The 20959-nt window shown below is 44.1% G+C and overlaps 1 protein-coding gene across 1 annotated transcript in view; it reads left to right on the forward strand.

Moving 5' to 3' along the window:
- Positions 1-20959, forward strand: part of Map4 (microtubule associated protein 4) — a 77481-nt gene that overhangs the window by 39721 nt on the left and 16801 nt on the right. The window contains exons 6-10 of the mRNA XM_090323190.1: positions 1088-1219; positions 1532-2689; positions 3642-3749; positions 5592-6466; positions 15336-16842. Coding sequence (XP_090179316.1) covers positions 1088-1219; positions 1532-2689; positions 3642-3749; positions 5592-6466; positions 15336-16842 — 3780 coding nt within the window. The remainder of the gene's footprint in view (positions 1-1087; positions 1220-1531; positions 2690-3641; positions 3750-5591; positions 6467-15335; positions 16843-20959) is intronic.

Raw genomic sequence — 20959 nt, forward strand, 5'->3', positions numbered from 1 at the left:
GGGTCATGGGGCTTGAACCTGACCTAGGTGTTGTCCCTGAGCTCTTCAACTCAAGGCTACTGCCCTAGCCCTGGGCCTGGGTGCTGTCCGTGAACTCAGAGCTCAAGGCTACCTCCGGACCCTGGAGCCAAGTCCCACTTCCTGTTTTCTAGATGTTAACTGGGGACAAGACTCACAGGTCCTTCTGTGCCTGTGCTCAGGTCCTTCAGTGCCTGGGCTGGCTTTGAACTTTGATTCTCAGATCTTAGCCTCCTGAGCAGCTAGGATTACAGGTGTAAGCCACTGCACTGGCTAAGATTTATTTTTTAATTTTTTTTTGTGGGTCATGGGACTTGAACTGGGTCTGGGCACTGTCCCTGAGCTCTTCAGCTCACGGCTACCATCCTACCCTTGAGCCAAGCCCCATTTCCCATTTTCTAGTGATTAATTGGTGATAAGAGTCTCAGATCTGGCCGGGAGTTTGGCCTAGTGGTAGAGTGCTTGCCTAGCACGCACAAAGACCCGGGTTCAGTTCCTCGGTACTACATACATAGAAAAAAAGCAGAAGTGGTGCTGAGGCTCAAGTGGTAGAGCTCTAGCCTTGAGAAAGTCCAAGGACAGTGCTCAGGCCCTGAGTTTAAGGCCAGGACTGGCAAAAAAAAAAAAGTCTCGGGTCCTTTTGTGCGGGGCTGGCTTTGAACCTTGATCCTCAGATCTCAGTCTCCTCAGTAGCTAGGATTATAAGTGTGAGCCACCGCGCCGGCAAGATTTATTTAAAACATTAGTACTTTCTTAGTCTTTGATTCTTGGGCCTCTTGGCAATATATGTAGTGGGTGGAAAATATCAGATGTTGGGCTGGGAGTGTGGCCTAGTGGTAGAGTGCTTGCCTAGCATGCACAAAGCCCTGGGTTTGACTCCTTAGTACCACATAGGCAGAAAAAGCTGGAAGCCTCAAGTGGTAGAGTGCTAGCCTTGAGAAAGCTCAAGGACAATGCCCAGCCCTGAGTTCAAGCCCCAGAACTGGCAATAATAATAATAATAATAACAATACCAAATGTCTTTTATCCATTTTTAAGTTTTAAAAATGTGCTTCTGTTTCACTATTAGGTGTGTCTTCCTGTGACATGTTTGATTCCACAGCTGTCGGACCTCAGGAATGGTCTCTGGAAGCCCCAGGCTTTCCACAATCAGAGTCCTTTGTTTCTCCTGACGTCATAGTGGAGCCTTCACAGCCAACAGGTAATTTATTTAAACCCACTTTATTCAGTATTGGTTATACTAGCAATAATCAATGTAAATCATTAGACTTTTTTTTTTTTTTTGCCAATCTTGGGTCTTGAACTCAGGACCTGGATACTGTCTCTGAGCTTCTTTTGCTATGGCTCAAAGTGGCAGAGTGCTAGCTTTGAGCGGAAGAGCTCAGGAACAGTGCCCAAGCCCTAGAACTGGCTCCCCCCACCCCCCAAAATTTTTTTTTCAAATGTAGTGCTATGAATGTCGAGCTATTAATAGACAATAATGGGTCCTAAGTTTTTCACTTATTTCCCTTAGACCTAGCTAAAGAAGTAGAAATGACATCAGTAGAGGACCAGCCGCCAACAAAAGCCTTGGAAATGATTGAACAAAAAACTATTGCCGTGGTCCCATCTGGAGGAACACAGTTGGTTCCCGATCAGGACATGGCACCAATCATAGAAACGGAAATGGCATTAGCTAAAGACAAGGATGAACCCAGCCAATCAGAAGTGATGCTGGCCAAGGAGATGCATTCATTGGTGGAATCAGATCCCTTCTTGGCCAAGAGCATGGTACCACCCACAGAAAGAGAAGCAGCTGCAGTGAATGATGTCATATTGCCTGAGGAAACAGATGCGCCTTCAGCCAATGATGACGTATTATTGCCTACAAAAGCAGAGGCATCTTTGCCTCAAGAAGTATTATTGCCTGAAGAGACAGAGATAGCCCCAGGAAAGGATGTAATGTCATTGAAAGAAGCAGAGATTGCCCCTTGTCTAAAAGTGGATTCTGGTCCACAGGATGACAAATTACCACCCAAAGAAACAGAAATAGTCTCAGCCACGGGTATGGTGTCACTTTCAGAAGCTGAGGCGTCACTGGAGATGGGTACTGCATCAGCCACAGAAAAATTTTCAGCTGAGGAAATAGCTTCGACCTCGGAGACAGAGGTGGTCCTGGAAAGAGACATGACACTGTCCCCAGATACCACCCAGGTAGCTCTGCCCATAGAATCCCTGGTCAAGGTCCTGACTCCATCCCCAGAAAGAGAAGTGGCTCTGCTCCCAGAAGCAAAGGTCAACCAGGTTGAAGACATCCATCCACCAGAAATGGAGCTGAACAAGGATGTTACTATACCCCCAGAAACAGTGATGAACCTGAGAGATGATACCATCCCACCCCCAGAGAAAGAGGTAGCTTCAGTCAAGGACCTGCCTCTGTCTCCAGAAACAGAGGGAGCCCTGGTCAAGGATGTGGGTCTGTCCCCTGGAACAGAGGTGATGACCCTAGCCAACGATGTGACTCCAGCCAAGAATGTCGCCCCACCCACAGAAACAGAGGTTGTCGGTAAAGATGTGGACATGGCACAGACAGGGGGAGGGATAAGCATGGATGCCCAGCTAGGATCTCCTCAGCATGAGAAGCCATCACCCGAGAGGTCATCACCCACCACTTCTTGTGTGATTTCAGCAGGTATGGGCTTCTGTTTACTCTCAGTATTTCTGTCTGCCAGGGTATATAGTCTTCAGAAGACTCTTGGACAGCCAACATCCCATGAACTGGTCTGAATGTTTTGCAGGTGTCCTTTTGGGGGGGGGGTGCAGGGGGAAGTGGTAGTGAGGGGCGGTTGCTAGTCTTAGGGAGTTTTTTGCCAAGTTGGATTCAAGTTCTTAGATCTCAGTCTCCTGAACAATTAGGATTACAAACATGAGCCATCAGTGCTCAGATTCCTAACTCTATCTATCTATCTATCTATCTATCTATCTATCTATCTATCTATCTGTAATTTTTTTTTAGTCAATCGTGGGACTTGAACTCTGGTCCTGAGCTCTTCAGCTCAAGGCTAGCTCTACCACTTTCAGTCATAGTTCCACGTCTGGTTTTCTCGTAGTTAATTGGAGATGAGTCTCACAGACTTTCATGCCTAGGGCTGGCTTTGAACCTGGATCCTCAGATCTCAACTTCCTGATTAGCTAGGGTTTACAGGTGTGAGCCACCTGTACCCAACTTCCTAACAATATCCCCCCCCCCTTTTTTTTTTTTTGCCAGTCCTGGGACTTCAACTTGGGGCCTGGGCACTGTCTCTGGACACTTTTTGCTTAAGGCTAGCATTCTGCCATTTGAGCCACAGTGCCACTTCAGGCTTTTTCTGTGTATGTAATGCCCAGGAATTGAACCTAGGGCTTCATGCATGCATGCTAGGCGAGCATGATACCATTAGGCCAAGCTTCCGGCCCTAACAATATTCTTAACAAGCACTTGTTACTTTTTCTCCCTTTCTGGTTTCCAGTTACCTCTCCATTTTTCTGCTGCTTATATTAGAATTCCTTAAAAACTGTTCTCATTTTGTTTCTGGTAGATAGAAAAAAATAGCTGAAATAATGCATTTCTGAAACTTATACGTGGTTTTTACAATTGCTTTTAGAACCAGGCCAGAAGTATAACTTGCCAACAGATGACAACTCCACGTCAGAGAAATTAGAGCAAAAGGAGCCACTCAGTCAACCTTCTGAACTTCCTTCAGAGACCTCAGGTAAGCTAGAAACACGACTTTCAGATCTCAGCCTACTAGTAGCTAGGATTACAGGTGTGAGCCACCAGTGCCTAGTCCCAAATTCCTAGTTTCCTGAGACCTCTGACTCCAGCATCATCTCATCCAATGGGTTTCCAATCTCTGGTACCAGAAGTCTAGGGTAGGGGAGAGGAGGGAAGGAGAAAGACAAAGAGAGCAAGAACAGACTTTCAGAATTAAAATCTACATTTTAATCAGATCTTCAGTGGCTCATACCTGTAATTGAAGCACTCAAGTGTAAGTAGGATGTTTAAAGCAGGAGTAGTACAATGCACAGCCAATCTCAGTGACAAGATTCTTCCACTACTTTAAATTAATCACTCGGAGATATACTCTTCTAAAGATATTTTTCTGCTTAAAGTTTGACAATCTATGATTACATTTTTGATGATAAGCCATAAAACTATACATATATGACTACTGATTTTCTGCTCACTCTTCATTGATTGTGATTAGAAAGGCAAAGGCACTGTCTTATTTTACTTAGAATCCCTAGTGCTTCACAAATTACCTAACACCAGCTAGGGGCTAGAGAAGAGAATATTAAAACATTTGCCATCTGGATGTTGTCAGTAAAGATTTATTAAATACTAATTATATATAAAATAGGTCATAGTGAGGCACGTTGTATATTCAAATCTTGGATCTTATCTTTGAGTTTTTATTACATAACCTGGAGGGAAAGAGAACTTGCTATAAGCGAGCTCTGTAAACAAGATTTGTAGAATAAAAAACAAATAATAATAATAATAAATGCCACCACGTAGCCACTGGTTAACTGCTGGTAAATGTTGTAAATACTGTGGGGTGATGTCACCTCACAATTTTCTTTTCAAAGAAGCTATAATTAACCTGACATAGTAAAGGTAGTCTTTAGAGGCCCCTGGGAGGGATAAAGGTAAGAAAAATGATGTTATTTAGGAATTGTAATATTTTTGAAATCAGTTCATTGCATGAGATTTAATAGGAGCTATTATAGACCTTTCTTTTCTTCTGTTTTTGTGTTTGAGAGAGACAGTATCAAAGTCTAATGCAAACTTCCCTTAAACTTGGCATTTCTCCTTGCCATACAGAGAACTAGGATTATCTACACCCGGTACTCCACCTGGATTAGCCTTGCTCTGATTGACACTTTTTCCAGGGTCTTGGATCTGTATTGTGGTACTTCTTGATGCTTTCACAGGATGCTTATCCTAATGGTTGAAATTTTTGTTAACTTGCTGCCCACTGAATATGTGTTTATCTTTCAGGAAGTACATTTAGAAACAGAACATTGAAATCTTAACACATTTATCTTTTCAAAGTAATATGTTCTGGTTCTTGAATAATGAGTCTGGCCTTCTAGTCTGATTCCCAGAATCAGCCTCGTTGGTTTGGCAAAGATTAGTATAATATTGGTGATAGATTCTTAGAATAATAAATTTTGTTCAAAATCACACAAAAAGACAAGCCTTTACAGTTTGCCATCTTGTAGAAGGCACCTTAGTAGATACCTATGTACCTGCTAAAAATGATAAGTATATATAAGTAAAATTTATAGTGAGTAAGTGCTTATAGGTTAGAATGTTTGAAATAACATTTGAAAAAAAAAATCTTCACCCAAGACAGTTGATATACCCAGTTAAGAGGGAAACATGTTTTAGGGTAAAAAAAATGAAAAATTATTCTGAATAAAGTAGATCACTGAAAATGGACTAGGCTACTATATGAATTATATATAGGTGACTATATAACAGTAACAAGGAGTTTATTGCTTGGAATTTTAGCCAACTTCATGTGTTTCAGGTACCTCTCTCACCCCAGGCAAACCAGTTTGCAGACCCAGTGACCGCCGGGCAGTCCGGTCCAGGCCTGCCAGGGTCCCTTCAGAGCTGCAAGGAGGCTCTCCTCTATGGAAGATTCCTGATCCCAGGCTGGGCCCCTGCCCTTTCTCTGAGTTGGGTTGGGTCTCTGGTCCTTATAATGAGCCTGGGAAGCAAAGGCAAAGTATTGATGCTGACTTCCTTGGATCCCAGAAAGAACCTGAAAGGGAGGGATGGGATGTAGAAGACATGCCAATGATGGTGAAGAAGAAGAAAAAGAAACCAAAGCAAAAGAGATATCCTCAACCTCGGGGTGGAGGCCATTGGGAGAATGACAATTCCAGTGAGCTAAAATGTCATCCCTTTGCAGCTGGCCCCCCTAAGTCAGGTGTTTCCCCCAGCCACCCTCCCACTGCGGGCTCTGAATATGCGCCTGTACCCAAAGACACCCTGCAAAGTGAATGCACAGGTGACTCCTCAGTAACCAAACAGGTGGGCGAAAACTTGACCTCAGAGAGTCTCAAACTTGCTTCACGTCCAGAAGGATCTCCAAAACGGGCTGTCAGTGCAAGAGTAGAGGAAGAGGGCGAAGGTAACAAGTCAGTACCAGAGCGACAGGCTAAGCAATTGCCGAAGCAGAGTGAATTCAAAGCTGAGCCTGCATCCCACCCGAAAACTCCCGTGGACTCAAGTCATACAGTAGATCCTTTTAGTTTAAAAGGACCTCTGGAGGAAGGTAGTGCACACAGAGTGGAAACACCCTTGAAGATTAAACCCAAAGAAGATGGCTCTCCTGTCTTGGAGCAAGAGGTTAAGGATAGAGTTTCAAAGCCTACAGCAGCGAAAGAACTACCTAAGACCCAACTACCTAAGACGGTATCCATTTTGCCAGCAAATGATCCATTAGCTCATAGTGCAGCAGCAGGAAGGGATGAAAGCGAAACGATGAAAGTGCAGAATGTCAATCAGAAAAAGTCTCCTGAAGGCACTCAGGAGGCTAAAGTTACAAAGGAAGCATTTCCTAAGCAAAGAGAAGAAATAAACATACTGGCTTCGGAGCCGAAGGACCCAGGGTTAATGCAGGCCGCAGGGCCTGGGGATGAGCCGCTTAAGAGAATGATGGGTGAGAGCAAAAGCAGGAAAGGAAAGGGAAGTTCTGGAAAAGTGAGAGTGACTTCTGGGAAGGGAAGAGCAAAATCCGAGGTGCCATTTCTTCTGGGAAATGAGAGGGATGGACGGGCTGCTCACAGGCCAGTCCCTAACATTGAAATGAGGACTACTGATGATAAGAGAGAGGAGCAGAGGGTGCATTCAAGGGCCATCACTGGCCTGGGCAAGCCAGGATTGATGGGGGTGCCAAGGGAGATGGCTGATCCTGAGTTGGGAAGCACCCCTCAGGAATTAATTGCTTTGGAAAATGGGTCAAGTTTGACTCCGACTTCTGAGGCCAGGACAGAAAGAGAAGCCACAGTTAAACATGTGGGTGTCAGTAATCAGAGCAAGGAAGGAATGTGTCCTTGGCCAGACCCAGAGTCAACTCCTTGGATTTCTGAAAAGTCTAAAAAGCGGGGTCATGAAGGCAAACACAAAAAGGCTAAAAGTAATTATCCCATTCAGCCTGCTAGAATGGAGGGCCAAGGGGTTATTCTCAGCCTTCCCTTTGGAGCCAAGGAGGATGGAGTTGCTGGTAGTATTTCCCATCAAAATGAGGAATTAGGACTGATTGCTCCAAAAAGGCATGAGCCTGGGTTCTCACATACATGTGATATATCCACAATGCAAGTAGTATACAAGAAACGTGAAAACATTGATTCTCCTGTTCCTGAACCAGCCATCAAGGGGACAGACCAAATCCAGGGGGCAGCATCTGTTCCCTCCATAGTAACTCAGGAGAACAAAATAGATGTAACGGAGAGACACACTGCAGTGGCTGACGAAACAAATAAAAGGAATAACGATGGGACATGTAAAGAGGTTAAAAATAGTTCTCCTAAGAAGCACTTTCTGGGGACTAAGACAGATGCAGCAAAAATACACGTTCCCATGGAAACCACAGGGGATCACAGAATTGAAGGCCTGGGCTATGTAGATGAAAATAGAAATATCACATTTACCTGTCTAGAAATACCAGCAGGGCTGGTCAATAAGTCAGTGCCTCTAGAGGCCTTGCAATCTACAGCCTGTGAAAAACAGCCCAAGCCTACTGCTGAGGTAGTACACAGAGATGATGATTTACCAGACACTTCCACACAGAGTGGGCAAGAAAGAGCCCCAGCTCAGACTTCCCAATTATTAGAGGAGACCTGCAATAAAGATGGAGTCCCAGGGCCAGAAAGGCAGGAGGCGCCCCCTACTGTTGGGCCTTCTACAAGTACAGAAGGAGTTTGTCTGACTTTTCCCGCAGAACCAGTTAATAGTCGTGGAGATGAGTGTTCTAAAAGTAAAGGTGAGCTTGCTGATTCCAGGAAAAATGAAACGGGGATAAATGAAGGGCGTGTGGTCAGGGAATCAGAGTCAGTGCATGATGGAGCCACTAAGCATTCAATACAGAAAATCGCAGAGCCAGCAAAAGGACCCTTTATTCCTGGAGTGCCTCCAGTAGCCCAAAGCCTGCAAGGAGAGGTCAGGATGCAAGAGACACTTGCAGATAGAAGCGATTTACCAGTATCTCCACTGAATGGAGAGGAGCACAAGAAAGGCCCCGTTCCAGCTCAACATCCTGATTTAATGGCTGACAAAGCACAAAAGCTTAGCTTCAGTGAGGCCCAAAAGGTAAAAAATAAAGATTTCAGCAGTCCAGAGAGTTTGAATAAAGAGGAAGAGAGGACTGGTTTTCCTGAAAAAAGTGAAAAGGCAACATTGAAAGAACTTAATGTGGCTTGCCAAGACACAACACTGGAATGTAGTTCCATGCAGACACAACTCCAGCCTGAAGTCCCTCCTTCAGGACAGATGGGTCAGGTGCTAGTGACTGCTTCCGAGGCTCTCCCACTCCCAGAGCTCAAAGAGAACACCACTGAGGTATCTCCGAAAATGACCGAAAAATCAGAGCCAAAGATACTGGGTGAAGGAAAGAAGGAAGATAAAACCAGAATGGCAGAGCCATTGAAAGGCTACATGAGACCCACAAAATCCCGAGGCCTTACTCCACCAGTGCCAAAGCCTACAAGCCAGGAGAGAGAGAGAGCTAAGCCAACCAAGTCCAGTGGTAATGAGCCTGCTGTGTGCTTGTGGCATCAAAAAGGCTTAAAAAAAAAAAAAAAAAAAGCTTGTGTAGTGGTTCTATGTAGACTTTAATCAACCTTGTTAGTCTGTCAGCATGAAACGTATCACTGCCGTGTGGAATTTTCCCAGTCGGTGTCCAGCTTGAGGAAGCTGGTGACATGGTTGCATGCCTTCTTGTCCCCAGCACAGAACCTCGACCTAAGGGAAGTCGGAAAGAAAGCCTATCACCTTTTTTTTTTTTTTTTTTTTTTTTGCCAGTCTAGGATTTGATCTCAGGGCCTGAGCACTGTCCTCGAGTTTTCTGAAGGCTCGTGATCACCACTTAAGCCACAGAGCTACTTTTGGCTTTTCTGGATATGTGATACTGAGGAATCGAACCTAGGTCTTCATGCATGCTAGGCAATCACTCTACCACTAGGCCACACCACTGGCCCAATCCTATTACTATTCTTACTATCTTTTGTGTAAAGTTTATAGGGGTGAATGGATTCTCATTGTTTTATTTGTGTAAGATATTTAAGGAGGGGAAAAAAACCCAAAACTTTGTTGCCTTTAGATCAAGCTTAATCATGGCTTTCTTGAGACTATTCTTCAAATCTTTGATCATCTGAATGAAACTATTTTTCTATTTTCTGTTTAATGCTGGGTATTGAACTTAGGTCCTTGAGTGTTGCTCACAGTGCGCTCTGCTACTGAGCTACATTTCCAGGTCTTCATCATTTTTTTCTAGCTTGCATGATGCAGTTACTAACTTTAGAAATTCAGAAAGAATAGTCTTCGTAGGAGACTTCGCTGGTGCTTTCTGCATGGTATGGATCTTTTTCTTTTGGGAAAGCGTGTGCTTTGTGTGTATTTGAAGTATGAGTAAAAGATGCTAAAAATAGCTGTTGGCATGTGATATTCTCATCCTTTCTGTTTCATATTCCTTCTTTTAGCTACCTATCAAGGTAGGAAATAAATGAAGTGCAGCGATATGTGATGTTTTGCAAACCTAGCTCGTTTTCCAAAGAAATGCTCAGTGTCTCCAAAGAAATTATTTTTTTCCCCAGTACTGGGGTTTGAACTCAAGTCTCTTAAGTTCAAGTTCTGTATATATTTCTCTAAAGACAATATGTCCCTTTTTTTAAGTGTCCAAAATAATTTTATCAGTTTTCAAATAGGATAAAAGATACACAGGGCACAAAGGATGTTATACTAAATTATGTCTGCCTTTATTAAATCCTTTCCAGTTTTCCCTCTTCAGAGGAAACCAGTTTTACATGTTAGACGCTCTTTTTCCAGACAACTTACCTTTTTAATTTTTAAAAATTTGTAAATGGTTGTACAAAGGAGTTTCAGTTCGACATGTGTATATTGTATCTTAGTAGAATGGATGGTGTCATTGCAATGGGATTGGAAATGAGAATGTCCCCTTATGACCAACTACACTTGCTTTATATAGGTGCTGATATCTGATCCATGTTCCATACTTTCAGTTGTTCATGTTATCTTTCCTGACCCTTCATTTCCACTGATATAACATTTCTTTGACATTTGGCTAGAGGATATTTTATGTCTGGTTACCCAAAGATATATATTTCTCCCCCCCTCCCCCATACATACATATATGATATATACATAAAACTGTGAAAGATTCTATTTTACAGGAGGCTCTCAAGATTAAGGTAATACAGACAGGGAAGTGTGGTAGGGCTAAAATTGGGACCAAAGCCATTTTTAAACTATAAGGCTCATGCTTTCTCTCAGGCTTTGTTTCTTTTTCTTCAGTTTGCTTGAGCTCATCAACTGTCTCCCAGCAGCTGGGAATGTCAGTTTATGGCAAGAAAAATTCTCTTGGTGAGAAATGTGAAGTAATTTATAAACCCAGAATCCTAACAGCTTCAAGGCCCTAGTACATAAATAAAATATGCTCAGCAGACGAAAAAGAAAATCATTTGTAATCTTAGAAGTTGCTACTATTTTACAACTGGAGAAGTACCCATTTGATAGTCTTTTTTTTTTTTTTTTTTTTTTGCCAGACCTGGGCTTGAGCTCTGGGCCTAAGCACTGTCCTTGGACTTTCTGAAGGCTAGAGCTCTACCACTTGAGCCTCAGCACCATTTCCGGCTTGTTTTCTATGTATGTGGTACCGAGGAATCGTTGCTTTCTCCCACTTTCTTTCTTACGCCTTTTTTTTTCTTACTGTCATATTAATTAAATATATTGATTTTGTGTTGTCACACATTTAAAAAAATCACCATTTTTCAGAACTATTTGACCAAAGTTGTCCTAATTTTTTTCTTTTTTAGCTGGTTCTGGGGCTTAGGTATGTTTCTGAGCTTTTGTGCTCAAGGCTAACGTTCTACCACATGAGCCACAGTGCTACTTCTAGCCCCCTTTCTTTTTTTCTAGTCTTAAGAAGATAAGATTTTCGGGGCCGGGAGTTTGGCCTAGTGGTAGAGTGCTTGCCTGGCATGCATGAAGACCCGGGTTTGATTCCTCGATACCACATACATAGCAAAAAGCCAGAAGTGGTGCTGTGGCTCAAGTGGTAGAGCCCTAGCCTTGAGAAAATCCAAGGACAGTGCTCAGGCCCTGAGCCAAAGCCCAGGACTGGAAAAAAAAAAAAAAAAGATAAGATTCTCATAGACTTTCCTCCCAGGCTGGCTTTGAGCTGTGATCCTCAGACCTCAGCCTCCTGAGTAGCTAGGATTCCAGGCATGAGTCTCTGGTGCCTGGCTCTAATTTGTGTTCATTTGCTACTGAAGAATCGAACCCAGGGTTTCATGCATGCTAGGCAACCACTCTAAGCCACATTCCCAGCCCCCCAGAGCTTTTTTTTGGGGGGGGGGTGGAGTCATAGGGCTTGAACTCTGCAGAGGCGCTGTCCCAGAGCTCTTTAGCTCAAGGCTACCACCCTACCCTTGAGCCATGCCCCACTTCCCATTTTCTTGTGGTTAATTGGAGATAAGAGTCTCAGGTCATTTTGTGCCCGGGCTGGCTTTGAACCTTGATTCTCAGATTTCAGCCTCCTGAGTAGCTAGGATTACAGATGTGAGCTGCTTTTTGCTCAAGGCTAGCACCCTACCACTTGAGCTGCAGAGCTACTTCTGGCTTTTTCTGTGTATGTGGTACTGAGAATGCTAGGCAAGCACTCTACCACTAAGGTACAGTTCCAGCCCTCTTTTGAGAAGAGGCCACAGAAAGATCAGTACTATGTTTAAAAAAAGGTACAGTTCCAGCCCTCTTTTGAGAAGAGGCCACAGAAAGATCAGTACTATGTTTAAAAAGCAGGAATTTCAAAGTTGTAGGAGAATATTCATTTATAAGCACAGATGACTAACTTTAGCTTTTTTATTCTGCCTGTGTCCCAACTTTTCAACATTAATCAGAGAAAGAACCATTATGTTCTTGAATTGAACATGTACTAAGAAATGTTTCTAAATTTAATTGAATATGCTTTTGAAACAGTTTTGCATATATGGTATAATACAACCAAAGGTGAGAAAACATGTTTAACTCTCAGCCTGCAACTTATATTATATAATAGAGTGTCATCAGTCGTTGCTATTAGTAGAATTATTGGCTCTCATTGTAATGATAATTTATTAGAATTATTTCCTATACACAATCAGGGGAACAGTTGGTCCATCTGGAAAGTAATGTTGCCTTGGTAACTGATAAGAAAGAACATACAGAAACAAGAGCTACAAAAACAAAGCGCCTGAACAGGTTACATACTGGCTCTAGGCACCAAGCAAAGCCAGAAACATCTACCAGGCCAGAAACCTTCATAGAGACTTTAATAAAGGTCTGATATAAGAGTCTTGGAAATTAACTTTTGAGCAGGTAAACAGAAATCCATGCACTTTTATCAGACTTAGCGAAACTTTAGTGGAACTTCAAAATCTTTAGCTCCATGGATACTTCAAACCTCTGTCTTTTTTTGTTGTTGTTGTTCGTAGGGGTTGACCTCAGGGCCCTGGGTGCTGTCCCTGAGTTCTTTTGCTTAAGGTCAGCACTCTACCACTTAGAGCCACAGCTCCATTTTTGGAGTTGTTCATTGAAGAAAAGAGGCTTACAGGGACTTTTCTGCCCATCCTGGTTTCTAACTATGAGCCTCAGTTCTGGGCCTCAGTTCTCAGCCTCCTTGAGTAGCTAGGATTTACAGGTGTGAGCCACTGGTGCTTGGCTTTAAAAATCTTTTTTGGAGGTGTGGAAGATAGCAGTAATAATGGAAAGGATCAGGTCAGATAATGTAGAGGCAATGTATAAAAGATTTGCTTCTCTGAGTAAATCTGCTCCACTGAACTATGCTATTTTCTTTAGATAATTGCTCAGATTATAGCTTTTCTGTTAATCAGTGATTGCAATTAGGTTTATGTGTTTTCTTAGAGAAAATTAGTTGGTCTCTTTTTTTTGTTGTTGTTGTTGGTGGGGTATGAACTCTGGGCCTGAGCTCTTCAGATCAAGGCTACTGCCCTACCCCTTGAGCCACAGTGCCACTTCCTGTTTTTTGGTGGTTAATTAAGAGATGAGTTTCACATACCTTTGTGCTGGGCTGGCTTTGAACCCTGATCCTCAGACCTCAGCCTCCTGAGTAGGATGACAGGCATGAGCCGCCTGCATCAGTGAAACTTCATTGTTCTTTGGTATGTATTTTGCCACAAGTGCTTACGGTCAAGCAGAGAGAGAGGTCCATCTGGCACTCAGTTCAAGTTCAGGACAGAGATTAAATGGAAACCCACTGTTTTTTTTTTTGGTCAATCATTGGACTTGAACTCTGGGCCTGGGTGCTATCCCACTTTGAGCCACAGCACCACTTCTGGTTTTCTAGTGGTTAATTGGAGGTAAGCGTCTCAGACTTTCGTGGTCTGGCTAGCTTTGAACAGTGATCCTTAGATCTCAGCCTCTTGAGTAGCCTCAAATGGCTTTTTAAACAGCAAATCACCTACCTCCCTACCTCCCTAATCACCTACCTAATCTATCGACTGTGTCTCCCTATGTTCCTAGGCTAGCCTCGAACTCCTGGGCTCCAGTGATCTCCTTAGTCTCTTTAGTAACTGGGACTACAGACATGTGCTGCAGTCTTCCTTTTGTTGCTCTTGGAAAAATGCACTCATTTAGCTTCTCGATAGAATTTTTTTTTTTTTTTTTGCCAGTCCTGGGCTTGAGCTCAGGGCCTGAGCACTGTCCTTGGGTTTTTCTCAAGGCTCAAGCTCTACTGCTTGAGCCACAGCACCTCTTCTGGCTTTATTCTATGTATGTGGTACCGAGGAATTGAACCTAGGCCTTCGTGCATGGGAAGCAAGCACTCTACCACTAGGCTAAACTCCCGGCCCCTCGAGAGAACATTTTATAATGTCCTATGTCAGTACAGGTAATGACAGCAGTCTTCACAGCAGAAAACCAACTTCGTTCAAAGTACAGCATCACATACCTTAAAGTATAAACTTTCATTCAAGATCAGCGTGCAGTTTATATACTTAAAGCCTGGGGCAGCCAAGGTTCATGCAGCACTAAACAGGGCAGGGCTGGGGGCGGGGGGAGATTGTGCTGGGTTGTGTGGGAAAAAATTTGGAGCCACAAATTGGCCCCCCAAGTTCCTAAGGTCAAAGGATGAATTGTTCTCAGTGTGTTTGCACAGTCCCTTAGCTATCAGGAGGCTGGGAAAAGGGGGGCTGGCTCAGGAAGGAGGGACCCAACTCTTTCAAAACACTAAGGGGGAGCAGGTACAGCAGTAAAAAGCATAGCAGGCTCTGCTTTATAATTAGAGAAGGGTCTAATAATGTATTTTATAAGTGGAATACATGTCCCCAAAGCCCCATTCATTGATATCTTTAAATGAACCCTTTATTAAGCTCTTTTGCAACTGAGAGCTACCCAGCTGAGTTCTCATGGGGCTTTGCGGACCTCACTTGAGTCTGTGTTGAAAGTGATTTTGACAAGTTGCTATGACAGCAACCCACTCTTCCCTTAAGAAATGAATGCCTGCAATTTTGATATCACATGAAGGTATTTTCTTTGTAATGTGAAATTTGGAGCAATTTCCTCAAATCCTTTTCCTTTCAGGGGTTATAGCTGGGGATTGGCAAATGAGTCTTGCTTTATTTTTGAAACAGTGTTTTTGAGTGGGTGAGTGTGAAAGGGTAGGCATAGTATCAGACTCACGAATGTGTGGGTTCCCGTGTAACTATCAATGAAAAGCCAGAATAATTACTATCCTCAGGTTGGCACCAAAGTGTATTTTAAATTGCAGGTCTAAGCAGGGAACTGGTTAAGAACAAATTACATTTTCCAATGATCAGTCACAGAAAGCAGCCTGCCCACTACCTACCTTCCTCCCTTTTTCCCTTCCTCCTTCCCCTCGTCCCTCCCTTCTCTCTTTCCTTTCCTTTCTCATTCATTCTTCCTTCCTGTCACTTAGCTCCTTTCTGCTTGAGGAGAAAAGGGGACTGGGAGAAAGGCGAAGGCTTTTACCATGAATTCTGGGGCTTTGCTGTGATGTCACTGCCACCTCTGTGCAAGCGATTGATCGTAGGTGGTGTTAGAGCTCCAGGAGCGAGGGGTGGGGGGGAGAGAGCTCAAGAGCTGGAGAGCAGTGGAAGAGACGATGTCGCTCGCAGACAAGCAGCCAGCCTCTCTCACTGCTGCGTACAGCCAGCTTTGTCAGGGCAAGCGTGCAGAGTGCCAGATGGACTCCCCTAAAGAAATTGGCCAAGCTGGATTCCAGTGGCAGAGGACCGAAGGCAAACTAAATGAAATTGGGCTGAACGTCAGCATGGATGGACAGCCGAAAGACGGGCTCGTGAAGAATGCCAGCTTCCTGGAGCATAGTAAGCTGTGTTTTTTTGAGGCGAAGCGAGACAAAGAGCTCAGCATTGAGGTGCAGGGCAAGGAGTATCAGGCCACCTCTGGTCACCTTGAAAACAGGTATGTGTTTGCAGATATCTGTCATCCCCCAGAGGGGGCCTCTGTACCCCAGAAAACAGCCGAGTTCCATCTGGGACCTGTAGAGGGGCCAGACGAAAACAAAGCCACTACAGTGCAGGTGAAGGGGGCGGGAAAGAATGGACTGGAGACCCAGAGCCCATCAGATCTGGATTTTCCTGGGGTTGCTAACACCCCCACTCCGTGTGACAAGGAACAAAACACCAGTGTTTGGAACCCCAACTTTCATCCACTAGCTCAGGGCTCAACTCCAGGAAAGGAGAATGGCTTCACCCCCGGCTGTCTGGTGATTGCACCTGGGGAGGGGAATGTCCACTCTGGACAGCTTATCCAGGAGTCTCCACCTCTGGTGGCGGTCACCCACCCAGCCCCCACGATCGAGCATCTACCCACTGCCACCACGCCACCCGTCACTATGGTGGAGTTGGCTCAGGAATATTTGAGTGAAGGCGCTCGCATCACGGATCCGCAGGAGGAATTGGAGAAATTGGCTTCTCCTGAGGAGGGGGCTGTGCTCGGCCAAGCCCCCCAACAAAAAAAGGCAATGCGCCGCGCCCTGTCTGAATGCTCTCACCTCTCGGTGCCCTCAGCTGTCCACCTCTCAGATAAATACCCTGAACCGCTCGCCCGAGAAGAACTTCCCTGTGGCTTGCTGCCTCCGGCCAGTGGCCCAATGCCCAGCCCTGTGCCCAGAAAGCTGGGAGCACCTGCTGTCAGGCGATCCCTGACAGTGACTGAGGAGCAGCTGTGTCCCCAAGAGCTGCTTGTGCTGTCTACTAATGGGGTACCTCCTTTGATCTGTGAGAAACCAGTGGCCGAGAATGGGGGAGAATCAACCCACTTCAGCTACAGTGGCAGCAGCTATGGGGAGAAGGAATGGGGCAGTGCTGGCTTATATGTCCACAGGAAGCTCGAACAGATTCCTGAAGGAAGTATCCAGGGAAAAGGACAGGGAGATGTTAGTGAGACAAGAGTTGATTCTTCCTCCCCAGTGTGCCAGGGAGAGGAGAAACTGCCAACACACAAGGCTGGGGCAGGGAAGAAAGAAATTGAGGTCACTGTCACCCAGAACCCTCTGGAGGAGACCCCACGTGAAGGTATGTCTCTAAATTTTGCTGCCATTGGGAACAAGCAGACAGCAAGAAAGGAGCTGAAGTGATAGACGATGGATGACCCAGCAGCAGTGGGTCCCAACCTAATGTCGGGTGGGCTTGCTTGCTTGCCTAGTGTGGCCTGAGGCTGCAGCCCCAGTGGGTTAGCAGTAGATGGGGACAGGAGGTGGTGGTCCTAAACATGAGAGTCCCTTGGCCTCCAGTCACCCTGTCCCACTCCCTCCCCTCCCCTCCCTCTCCTTCTCTCCCCATCTCCCCTCAGCTCTGCTTTCTGTTGGTTTGAGCAAAATGATTCCTCAACTGGAAACCAAACCATCAATGATTGATCACCTTGCTGAAACAAAACAAAACAACCCCCAAACCGGTCACTTTTGTAGATTCACAATGGGTTTATCAGCACTAAGCTGCTTTCATTAAGTCTGTGGCCCCCCGGGGCCTGGGTGGAAGCTCTGTATTCCCTTGTAGTTTTGTTGAAGCTGAAAAGGAGCCTTTTAGAGCTGGCTATTTAATCTGCGTTTCCTATTCATGTGGGACCCAATCTTGCCTGCTAGTTTTCACCTTTATTGTGTATTGAAGAGGATTTGTGGAGAAAAGGGAGAAAAAAGGGAAAGCAGAGGAGAGTTTAAAACCAAATAAACTGCTAAATGCTGTGGTCTTTGTGACTGCCTTGTGTGTCTCTTCCTGCCTCCTCTCTCCCCCTTTCTCTCCCTTCTCACCACCCCCTACCATTGGCATTGTTGGTGGTTTAAAAAAAGCTGTTTGTTCTCAGTGGAATTTGAACACAAAGGACTGTGATTCACAAGCTCCTGTATTGGAGATTTAAAATGTGCTTAGTTTATTTAAAAAAGAAAAAATAGTTTCCAGGCATCTGTTACCTCCTTTCCTTGCATTACATTTTTATGGAATGTTTTGCTTTTTTTTTTTTTCCTCTGAAAAATAAAAAAAAGTGCTTTTCTAAGTATGTAGTAAGGGGAGCCAAGAGCCTTGGAAATAGGCAGGGTTTTTTTGTTTGTTTGTTTGTTTTTTTATGTGTGCGTGTGTATGTGTGTGCGCACACACATGTATGTGTGTCAGTTGTGGGGCTTGAACTCTGGGCATAGGCACTGTCCTTGAACTCTTGAACTCAAGGCTAGCACTCTTATCACTTGAGCCACAGTGCCCCTTCTGGTTTTCTGGTGGTTCATTAGCCATAAGTCTCATAGACTTTTTGCCTGGGCTGTCTTTGAACCGAGGTCCTCAGGTCTCAGCCTACTGAGTAGCTAGGATGACAGGTGTGAGCCACTAGCGCTCACCAGATTCGTTTCTTGTCAATGGAAATAGACAGGCTTCACATTTCTGTTGTGTCTTAGGACTTCAGGATCATAAGAGTTCAGGTGTCTTGTGCTGTTATGCACTTCATGCTGTGGCAAAGCTGTAAGCTTCTTGTGGATAGGATTTTGTTAACCTTTCAGTTGATACCCAGATCATGTACTCTATCCAGTAATGGGTGAATACATTATTATTATTATTATCATTATTACTATTTCTTTTTTTTTTTTTGCATTTTTTTATTGTAATTAGTAAAAGGGTTACATGATATTTGCCAGATAGAAGATGCATTAATTCACATACATTGATACCCTTTCACATGTCTTGGTACCCATTTCCCTCCCCCCTATTACTATTTCTTTTCCAGTCCTGGGGCTTGAACTCAGAGCCCTGGGCATTGTCCCTGAGCTTCTTTGTATGCTTAAGGCTAGTAGTCTACCAATTGAGCCACAGAGCCACTTCCAGCTTTTTCTGTGTATGTGGTACTGAGGAATCAAATCCAGGATTTCATACACACTAGGCAAGCACTCTACCATTAAGCCACATTCCCAGCCCAAGATCTTTGAGTGTTTTTGTTTTTGTTTTTTTCGTTGAGATACTGGGAATCATAGAGCCTCACACGTGCTAGGTAAGTCTTGTATCCCAGACCCATTTTATGTTGTGACAGGCTCTAAATTGCCCTGGCTGGTCTTAGAACTCACCATCCTAGATTATACTCCTATACTACTGAGCTCAACTAGATTGTTTGGCAGGACCCATGAAGACTTAAACAAGTTCATCCTAGTTCACACTGTATTGTGTTGACAGACAAAATTTCCAAATGATAAGTCCACTTATTGCCTTTATCTGTAGACTGTACAAATTCTTACTTGACGTACCTGCGGCTTGCCAGAATCTGGAAATGTATGGGTCAGGAGTTTGGCCTAGTTGTAGAGTGCATGCCTAGAATGCACAAAGACCCGGGTTCGATTCCTCGGTACCACATACAGAGAAAAGCCAGAAGTGATGCTGTGGCTCAATTGGTATAGCCCTAGCCTTGAGGAAAGGCCAAGGACAAGGACATTGCTCAGGCCCTGAGTTCAGTCCCCAGGACTGGTCCCCGCTCCTCCCCCCCAAAAAAAAAGAAAAAGGAAAAAACCTGGAAATTTTAGCTTTGACCTCAAGCAACTTACCCTCTAGGTTAGGGATTGAGGTAGTAAGAGAGTTGTGAATCATGAGACACTGTCTACCTGTCTCACCTATGTAATATTAGAGCTTGAACTCGTGTTGTATTGCTGGAGCCATGCCTCCGATTCCTTTTGCATATATACGTATATATAGATATGTATATAGATAGATATACATTAGGTAGGGTTCATGTTTTTACCCAGTCCTGTCCTACCTTATAATTGCTGAATAGCTAGGATTACAGGCGTACATACATCAATATATCTAGCTTACTTATTCAGATGGCATTTCAGTAACTTTTGTCTGGGTTGAGCTTTGAATCCTGATTCTCTCAGTCTCTTACATCTCCAGTTGCTGGAATTACTTGTAGGGTGGCACACTGCCTCATGAAACCTTCCTGGGAGAAGTAGGTACCTTTGAACTGGCCTTAGGAAAGCTGGTGTGCCTCACAGCACAGTAGAATGCACCTAACATATGATGGAAGCTTAAGTAGTTTACATTAGGTAAAAGAACAATGGTGCTTTATTGTGCCAGGTGCCAGTGGCTCAACCCTGTAATCCTAGATGTTCAGGAGACAGAGATCTGAGGATCATAGTCTGAGGGCAGCTTGAGGGGGAAAGTCCATGAGACTCCAGTTCACTACCATAAAGCTGAAACTGGAGTTGTGGCTTAAGCTGTAGACCAGAAGCGTTGCAAAAGATCTCAGAGATGGTACCCAGACCCTGAATTCAAGTCTCAGAACCAATGCTACTTCCCCCTCCCTTGAAAAAAAGGTACCTGTTTGCAAATAACAGAAAATGTGTTCACAGGAGCTCAGATTTATCATATACATTTACATATGTGTACATGTGTATTAGGCCAGGTAGAGTGAAACATCACATCTCTAATCCCAGTACTGGTCAGGTAGAGGCAGGAGGATGGCAAGTTCAAGGCTAGCCTGGGTTACAGAGCAAGGTCCTTACTCAAGGACAACAGTCAACAACCTCAACAACAGTGGAAAGACTTCACATTTTCCCCTAAGGTTGGCAGCAAGGCAGAGACCCAGATTATGTATGTACCTTCTAACAATGTGTGTTCATCTCTACCTGCTGTGGTTATTTTCACATATTAGGACTTTGGCAGTGTTATTAAAAATAGCTTTTCAATTTCCTTTTAATTTTCTTTTCTCACTCCTAGGATTAGACACCTTTTTAAGAGATACTCTTATTTTCTTCTCACACATTGTTGGTCGTGTAAGAATTATTGATATGGAGCAGTAATTTTCTATGATCTATCGTTGAAGTTCAACTATTTTGCAAAATTTGATTTTTTAGTTGTATTTTTATTTATAGTCACATTTTGTGACTGGATTTTATGTCAGTTAGAAATTAGTAATCCTGGGCCAGGAGTTTGGCCTATTGGTAAGTGCTTGCCTAATATGCACAAAGACCCCGGTTCGATTCCTTGGTACTACATACATAGAAAGATTCAGAAGTAGTGCTGTGGCTCAAGTGGTAGAGCTCTAGCCTTGAGAAAACCCCAGGACAGTGCTCAGACCCTGACTTTAAGCCCCAGGACTGGCAAAGAAAAGAAATTAGTAATCCTCTAGTTTTATTGAAATATGCAGTAGCCCCCTCAACACAAAGCC

This window comes from Megascapheus bottae, chromosome 32 (assembly GCF_031878675.1).
Source record: "Megascapheus bottae isolate mThoBot1 chromosome 32, mThoBot2.hap1, whole genome shotgun sequence".
Classification (NCBI taxonomy): domain Eukaryota; kingdom Metazoa; phylum Chordata; class Mammalia; order Rodentia; family Geomyidae; genus Megascapheus; species Megascapheus bottae.